The sequence below is a fragment of the Pinus tabuliformis genome, chromosome 3_2 (assembly GCF_031772625.1).
Source record: "Pinus tabuliformis cultivar Carrire ecotype Pingquan chromosome 3_2, CPIR1, whole genome shotgun sequence".
In the NCBI taxonomy this organism is placed as follows: Eukaryota; Viridiplantae; Streptophyta; class Pinopsida; order Pinales; family Pinaceae; genus Pinus; species Pinus tabuliformis.
In genome coordinates this window covers 466,333,120-466,342,405 of record NC_142302.1, presented here as the reverse complement: position 1 = coordinate 466,342,405, position 9,286 = coordinate 466,333,120, and the positions used below count along the sequence as shown (strand labels likewise).

Here is a 9,286-nt window from a genome sequence, read left to right as displayed (position 1 = left end):
GATGGAGAAAGCTGGAACTCCACAAGGAAGAAGATGGATTCTTCTCTTGTGCAAGATTATGTGTAGATTTGAGCAATACTTTTCCAAATATGGTGACCCAAGAGTTAGACAATGGCAATGCAATGAATCGGTGCAAATATTATCAATAAGAAGATCATGTACATCCTGCTAAACAAAGCCATTATAGTCTAATATTTGGAACTTGTAGTTTCATACAAATGTCCAAGTTCATTTTTCATTTGAAAAATGTAGGACACCAATGAGTTTCCTCCAGAAAATCAAAATAAGCAGTTAGTGTTTTAACTTTTAATAGCATAAAGTCAGCCATTAAAAGCCACGATTTATAAGACATGCATATATCTCTGGATTGATATTATTCTTTGTATTGATTTTCAAAGAAATACATTGATATGGATGGTATCAACAAGAGTACCATCCAATATCCTCCATCTGTCATACAGGAAGAGTAATAGTGACATAGGACATTCCTTACCACCATTTCAAGCCATGTACAGAGTGAAATGAAAGTGAATTCATAAAGCAGGAATCAAACTTATCATGAATATTGCTTGCTACAAGTTTTGGGTGAATGAGCAAGTTCTTGTGGAGATCCACTTGCCTGTAGGAAACCATTCTGTGCAACTGAAAGTGCTAAAGAATTAGTCATTTGAATTAGAAATGTTCAATAGACAGCCAGTAAGCAGCCATTTTTTCCTATGAATGATATTGCTCTTTACAGGCATGATCTATTCTTTTCCTTCTCCTCGCAAGTATCTCAGCAGCCCAGGCCTTGCCAACATCTGTTTGAAATTTCCCTGCGAGTATATTATGGAAGTAAACAAAAGTAAACATTAGATTGACAAATGGTGCAAATGTGATGCAAAAGTTGACAGAATAAAATATACATCACTACATAAAGGTCACTTCCTTCAATGTCTATTTAATCAGTTTCGGCATTCAATATTCTCCCTGCCTTTTCAGAGTACAACATTCCCTTCATGTCCGAGATAGACATGAAAGAATTGAAACCAGAACTCCACACACAAATCCTGCCTAACAGACTGAATGATGAAGAAAGGACAAATGTTGAACCACACCATTTATCAGGATTTTGCATAGACAAAATTGAGTTCTTTTGGCCATTTGATTTTTTTCAAAACAGAAAGTTTTAACACATGCCACATGCATTTGCAAATCTAGGCATTACAATACTTGTTCCAAATCCACTACATGCAGTAAGGAAAATTGAGCCATTGACAACACACTGGTCTTCTTGTAATAGATTTAGGTCATTCAAAACTCTGTGCTCTTCTTTGTACAATTTGACAGAAAACATATCAATTGTACAGAGGCAAAATAGACAATACCTGTGGTAGACTCGAAAAATTCATCCAAGATTTTCCCGTGTTCTGCATGAGTAAGTTGATCATTACTAAACAAGATTTAAATTTTAAACAGCTTATAACTCTGCTCTCTGACTTAAACAAGACAAAAATAAAATCTCCAATTGCCAAGAGATGATAGTTTTTTTAATGTAAGACTTTAAGCTCCTGTGGTCGTTATTTTGTGTAGTATTTACTGAATTATCCACAGTACCATATTCATCATGTCGACGTTTCGAACCCCAAAGGGGATCCATCATCTGGACCAAAAATCTAGTTCTGGAAACATGAACCTTACACAATAAACCACATAGGTAGGGAAATAGCATTCAAGATTTCCTTTTATATTATGTTGATAAACCAGTCATAGCTTTTAATCTCGGACTTGGTCTGAGGAATCGGTCAAGGGTCAACTTGGACTCCGCCTTCAACTCAGATTGACTCGGACCAACCTGATTTCAATAATTCAATTTACTAAAGAATACATAAAATAGCTAGATTTTAATAAAAATACATATTTTCAAGATTCCAGACCATTAGAGACAAAATATGTAAAGTATGCTTGTGCATATTCCATGAGGGAGAATATATCAAAAATTTACAAAATGGCACCAAGCGCAATTTCAGCAACAAAATACATAATCTTTGAGGCTCTAAATGGCCTCTAGGCTATAGAGTCTGAAAAACATGCTACAACCATCTCCTTTTGCCTAGCCTTGTCTTCTTCAATTTTTGCAAAACTGATTTTGTAATTCCAATCTAATCTGTCCAATCTCCTCTAATGGGGCCATGCATGGGGCAACTTGGCCTTCTATACCAGCCAAGTCTTCTCTCAACCTACAAATGCCCACCCTGCCCCCTCAATACATTTCTTGCAATATTTGCAAGAAATCTGCTCATCAACAAGATCAGTATGGATCCATGCAGGGTCTTTGATTTTTGGAGCTAAGATAAATATTCTCATTTGCAAATGCAAATATGCAACATTGAAAACCCTATTGTATATTACTTTATATGCAAAATTCATACTTGATACTTCAAACTTCAAATTTCAAACTGGTAGCAAGCTGAAACTTGAAAATTCAAACTTTCAAAGTATAAAACTTTAAAGAGATATGGTATATACCTGGCTGGGGCAGTTGCCAAACCAGCTCCAAACTCAAGCCTCACAGCTACTGTTCAAGATTTCACCACTGCTCAACGCCAAATGCTCAATGAGAGAGGTGTGAGGCAAATAGAAGAGAGGGGGAGAGGAGGCGTGGGTGGAATTTCTATATAACATGTCTTAAGGTTTAGAGATTAGGTTTTCTGTTTTTTTTTTTAGATTCAAAATTCCAAGGCAGAGGCCACACAGAAATTCCAAGATCTACTCAGCCAAGTAGGGTTAGTTCAGTACCAAACTGGGTGAGTCATAGTCCAATATCAAACCAGCCCACCAAACCAATTTGAAGGCCAAAGCAATTCAGCCAACAATCAACTAGGTCAAGTTGATTGAGTCCAAGTCAACTAGAACTGATTTTCAAAACAGTGAAATCAACAAGGCATTCATGCCTAAGGGATTATAATTCTTTCCCTCCTATCTGACAATAATAAAAGTTGCCATCTAAGACACTTTGTATAATAAGAGAAGATAGGATTATTTATTCATGTCCACAAATGACCAAAAATGTAGGCAATGTGACTCAAAAGTACAATCTCGTAGTGAGTCAATCAATGTTATCAGCACTGGACCAATCATCGAACCGACAGACCCCCCGGACCGAGAACTAGACGGAGCCAAACTGGAATGGTGAAAAAAATGGACCAAAAAACCGATTGACCAAAAATACATAGAATATTCAAATTTTAAAGAAAAGCATATATATTCATGTGCATCCATATAAATTCAAACCATATTTTGCAAAATAGCACTTACTGCAATACATCTCTGAAACAAAAAACATCAAGATACAAGCTCCAAATGGCCTCTAGATTCCAAAATAAGCATAGTACTAAACTACAATACTACTAGTAGTAATCGGAATCATCATCCTCGTCCTCCCCCTCATCTTCATCCTTAGAATTAGTAGACTAAGAATCTATAGTGGGATTTCGACTTCATTCCCCTAGCCCTAAAGGTGGGGGTGGGTACAAGTCCATCCAAGAAAGATCTTCATTATCAAGTGTTGGTTCCTAGGTCTCACAACCCACTTTGATGAGTCATCCAAAGTTACATTGCTTGATTTAGGTGTCTTATTCAACAAATAGTTTCTCCTGAACCTGAGTTGTACAGAACATAATGTTGATATCCTTTACTCGGTCTCTCTAGCTCAAATTGTGGCTTCTTTAGAGAAGATATTCTACACAAGATGTGTCCTTCACACTTGTCCTTAGTGGTTGCTCTCTCAACAAAGCTCTGATACCATGTTGATTTTTCTACAAGATGCATAGTAGAAACCAATCTTTTGATTTGATAATTACTACCTAATGACCTTCAAACAATTTATCTAATGCTACTGATATCATTGAGCAAATATACACAGAATATTTGAATAGTAAATACAACAAAAACAATAAAGATCATAAAGAGACAGCCATGCACAATAGAGACAACAAATTTTCCCTGAGAAACCCAAACTTGGGAGAAAATCCAACAACAATTCTTCTAGGAGAAATTAATCTTCAACAAGGTTTACAATTCCAAATTGTCTAGAAATCTATGCCAAAAATCCAAGTTCAACCCTCAATCAAATTCGTCCTCTATCTACTCCCACGTGTGGTTGTTATAGAAGAGTGATGATGATGAGTGAGTGATCAAATGAAGTGTCACATCATGTATACATATACAAACCGAATGGTTGCATTTACCCCAAGGGACACATCACTTCATGAGCTGGGTTGACTTGTCCTTTTTGAACCTATTGCATACTTTTTGTCAAAGTTCCAAGGAAACAAATATGCCAAAAAATTCAAAGGATCGGCTCATCAGTAAATGATGCTAGTAAGGTCATGTATGTATGTAACAACCTAAGTAAGACTATTCTTTTGGCAATATTTTCTTCCTAAGAGGTTTTTCGTCTCACTAACTCATCTGTGTTTGTAAACACAGATAGTCGGCAGAGTTTTTCCCTCCAACCTCACCCAAAAGCTAGGGTGGAATTCTTCGTCAAAGTCTTAGTTGAGTCCTGGTTTTTAATCAAATCTTATGTAAAAGTGGTTTGGAAATAATTTAAGCCAATTGGCTAAATTATTTTATTACAAATCATTTGGTCTACTAGATCATATTGTGTCGCAAAATTGGCTAAATTATTTGAGGGTTTATACTGAACAGGTGTCCCCCTTGGAAGGTTGAATTGTAATTATCTTATGTAAAAAATATTTTAGTGTATTGTCCCTCATACTTAGACACCATGGCTAAAACATTAGAGGGTGGAAAAAATTATTAATCCCCTCAACTGTCAATTAATTAAATTTTCTGGCAAAAATAAATTAAAATCATAAGCCAAAAATTTAATTAATTAGAATCAAAACTAAAGTTTTAGAGAAATTAAATTCTCTAAGTGGAAAAATTCGTAGGTATCAGAGAAATTAATTTTTGGAGGTCCCTCACCAAGGGAATATTGAAAATTTCAAGAAAAATTGGACCCTTGGACCTTGGTGGTTAAGTCAAAGATAATTTTTTGAAAAAATAGCTCAAAATAGTTAATTTTGCGCTAATAAAAAATGGGTTAAATGAGAAATTCGAAAATTCCTCAAAATTAAATATTTTCAACGATGGAGATTAAAAGATGATCAAATATTTTTTCACAGTCGAGATTATTTTGAAGATCAAGCCAACTAGCCGTTACTTTTCCACTTGGAGGATTTATCTATAAATTAGGAGTCATTTGAGTCTCAATCTATCTGATGTTTGGCTAAGAAAATTCTGCTAAAAAATTGATGTAACGCTACTATCTCGCCAATGTTTTAAAAATCGGTCGACTTGAACCGGAAATAGTTCAAACCAGACAATTCATAGGCCGACCGGGTCAAACCGATACAAAAACCAGATTTAAGCTTCCTCTTCGCTTGAAATTCACAAAAATCGGTCCTAACCGGCCGGTTTAGGACAGAACCGGTCGATTTATGGTCAAAATGGTCAGTTTCGACCTAAACCAACCGGTTCACTAGCAAGGCCGTGACAGACCCACACAGCGTCATTTAGGAAGCTTCTTGGGTGTTTTGGAGGGAAAGTAAGTGTTGTTTGCCTCCAAAAACACCCTCTCCAACCCTTTAAAAGAAGTTCACCCCCCTCATTTGCTTCACACATCTCATTTGGAGTTTTTGTGAGTTTGATTGGGAGCTTGGAAAGTGTTGAGTTTTGCTGGAGTAGTGGAACAGCAAAGAGTTTGAGCTAAGTAGTAGTCATTATGCCTCCAAAAGCCAAGGATACTGCATGGGCTCATTGTGATATGATTGATGGCAAAATGATATGCAAATATCGCCAAAAATCTATTGAAGGAGGGGGTATTAACAAGTTCAAGCAACACTTGGTTGGGATAGGAGGCCATGTAAAGCCATGTGGAGAACCAAATGAAGTAATAGGGACTATTAGGGCAGAATATCTTTAGAAGTTTGGGACTCAAGTCACTGAACCAATAGAGAAGTTTGTGACTCATGCAGTTGCAAAGTTTGGGGGTCAAGACTCAACCAACTAACTTTGATCATGATGAGAAGTTTCAAGTGATAATGTTGATCACTAATATCATATACGTAAACTTGTAGTAGGTCAATGGCCTCATAGCTTATAGCATTGTTTTTGGACTTTATAGGCCATTTAGAGCCTCATTGCTCATGTATTTTGTTGATGATATGCATTGCACTCAGTGCCATTTTGATATATTCACCTTTACATGGCATATAAATAAATAAACTTTGTATATTTTGTCTCTATTGGCTTGGAATCATGATTTTAAATCTTAACAATAGTTTTTTTCATTAGAAACTAATTATTTAATGTATTTTTTAAAAATCGGTCCATTGAGATCTAACCAGTCCCAATTTGACCGGTTCCGGTTTGAAACCCAGTTTATTAGGTGGACCGGTTCCGTTTTAAAACTATGTATCCCGCTGGGAACATTTTTTGAATCATAATAAAGACTTTGGGGTGCAGTTTATGGTGTTTATTGTCTACTGATTTGTCGTACGTGTTGGGAATGGGATTTCCTGTATTGTGCTTAAAATTTTAAAAGTTTGTTTATTCATTAGATGGTGATAAGAACTAGTGATAAGAACATTTTATTGGTAGATTTTGAGTCTATCTTAGGTGATCTGATTCACCATATGCCTAACAAGCTTTCTTGAAGAAAATATATAGTGTTTGCAGGTTCCCCATTCCTTTGGGCTCCAAGTTCACAAACTGTGGATGTAACTTGACCTTGCTTGGACCTCAAATATTTTTATGGTTTATCTAACTTCGCTAAGGTTGTAGCTTGCATTTATGTTCCAAAGTATACTTAGCCATTTATCAAAAAATGTTTAAAACATTTAATTCTCAAAATTCCTTTTAAAAGCATTGTATATTTGAACATTTGTAAATAAATTTGCATAATATATTTTGTAAAATTAGTTTTTCTCACTGGGGTTTTGAGTTTTTTTGTATATATTGGGGTTTGGGTATTTGTAAATTTATTTGTGCAAGTGAAATCAAGTGAGAAGAGTTAGATTAGAGCTAGATCTAGACCTTTGAAGGTAAGATCTAGTCTCCAAAATTTTTACAGGGCCAACTATTGAAGAAAATTTGCAGTAAATTGCAGATCTGAAGCAAATTAATTTTCAGAGCAAGGGTTTCAAGTTTTAGGGCTCTCAGGCCCGAATCTGCCCTCTCCAAGCCTTGCGTCGACCTCCTCAGCCCTTGTGTCTACCTTTTTGGCCTCGGTGTCATCCTTTTCAGCCTTCCTAAGGCTGGTCGTAAGCCCTAGGGCTCTCGGCCTCCCCTCTAGGCCTTGTGGCAGGCCCTAGAGGGCCTTTTGCTCCCCTTATCCCCCTCTGCTCGCTTTTCCTCTCCTCCCTCGACCCTCTTTCGCTCTCGGCCTCCTTCGCTAAGCTTCTCCCTCCTCGTTCGGCCTTTCGTCCTCCCTCTTCAACCCTCCTTCCTCTCTTTTCCTCCCCCTTCCTCCAAGTCGTAGCCCCTAAGGGCTTGCAGCAGGCCTCTACGACCTCATTTGCCTAGGTCGTAGCCCTTGTAGGGCCTACGGTTGCCCCTTGTGGGCCTTTTCACTTTTGCAACATACCTATTAGGCCTCCTTTCCCTTGACTGAGGGCTTATTTGGCCCTTTTCCCTAGCCATTAGGCCTTCCAGGCCTCCTTCTCCCTAACGCTAGCCCTCTAGGGCTTACCGTTGCCCTCTCTTGGCCCTAATTTGCCCTCTTTTCCATCTTTGTGGGTAAGTTTGATTTTGGGACTGAATACTTGGTGTGTTTTGCAAAAAAAATTGGTTCAAGATTTGTGTTTTCAGGTGGCATAACCATTGGAGAAATTTTTGACATTTTGGGCAAGTGATCTTCAAGGCCTTGGGCCTAGGGTTTGCTCTCTAAACCCTCACCTTGTTACTATTTTTCTTCATCTGTCATATTCATTTCATAACAGTGAATTAAATGCCCTAAAATCACGTCTAAGTGGTCAAAACAACCTAATAATTCCGTAATAAAAATTTGTTAGTATTTTAGCTAGTTGGGCATTAAATTTCTAGCTTAGATCTAGTAATTTGCTTGTTGGAATATCTTTGAATAATCACTACATCAGATCTGATATAAATTTGAAGGAACACTCTAAAAGGCATAAGATTGATTGGTGTGACATCCAGCGTATTATCATTAGCTTCTGGACATCTTTGTTAATCTAGGTTGTCATTGATGTCAATATGGTAGTGGCCGGAATGGCAAATTCTCTAGGGTGCTAGATGACATGTCTTACCTCCAGTAATCTTAATGGATGATGAAGAAGACCACTCTTGGTGAAGGACTAGATGAGGATGGATGACATGATGACATGGATAACATCATGAGCCTATAATGAAGAAGCCTAATAAGAGGAAGTCTAATTCTGCACCAGTCACATTAAAAATATTCTTTCACCTCCTTAAAGGTTGCATCTCACCATGAGACCTACACCATTCTTTAGAGCATAATTTTAGCTTTCTAATGAGCTATTATTTAGCCCGAAATTCCAAGTAACCTGAGAGATATGAATTTTCTAAGAAAAGAATGTTATTCTGGACAGTAAGCCAACCTGTACTTTGTCTCTCATGTCGGCCTGCCTATAGGAGACATGTCTTTTCGCATTGGCACCAAAAACACTATATATATGGGTGCTTGGACATCACTTTAATCATCAAGTCTTCGGTGAAAAAGACAGAGGAAGATAACTGCAGTTCACAACTCATGAACTTGAAGAAAGAAGGCGTATAACTGAAGAAGGAAAAGACCACGAATATATGTTTTTGGGTTATATTGGATGGTTGACAAACTCCAGGTAGCGGATGGTGCATATCACAGAAGCTCAGAACAGTGTTAAACTCCTTGCAGACAGACCCTCGGACCTGTCACATAAATTTTGTGGCTCGATGCATATCAGAGTAACACAAATCTATTGCAGTCTTTGCGTTTCTTTGACCTACTGCAACAAACTTCGGACATGTACCTCTTATTTATTGTTGTTACAGTGGTGGTAGAATTGGAGCTTCGGACCAGTGCAGAACTGTAAATACCTTCTTTTTGGACCTGTGACAACCCTTGTCCTGTTTCTCTATTTCGATCTGAGCAGTAGCATTGGAGTAATATAATTCAGCACAGGAATATTGATATGATTCTTGTGTAAGAATATGGGAGTTGTTTGAACAGTGGTCTTGGTGCAAACAGTGTTTAAGTTGTCTTGAGATAATCTAG

General features: G+C 37.3%; 1 protein-coding gene across 2 annotated transcripts in view; it reads right to left on the bottom strand.

Moving 5' to 3' along the window:
• Positions 1-357: 357 nt before the first annotated feature.
• Positions 358-9,286, bottom strand: part of LOC149181300 (uncharacterized) — a 78,597-nt gene continuing 69,668 nt past the window's right edge. The window contains exons 7-8 of one of the 2 annotated variants that reach the window (XM_089416549.1): positions 1,368-1,409; positions 358-815 (exon numbers count right to left, since the gene is read on the bottom strand). In XM_089416549.1, coding sequence (XP_089272675.1) covers positions 715-815; positions 1,368-1,409 — 143 coding nt within the window. In that variant the 3' untranslated portion in view covers positions 358-714. The remainder of the gene's footprint in view (positions 816-1,367; positions 1,410-9,286) is intronic. The other variant, XM_089416550.1, reaches the window with a different exon arrangement.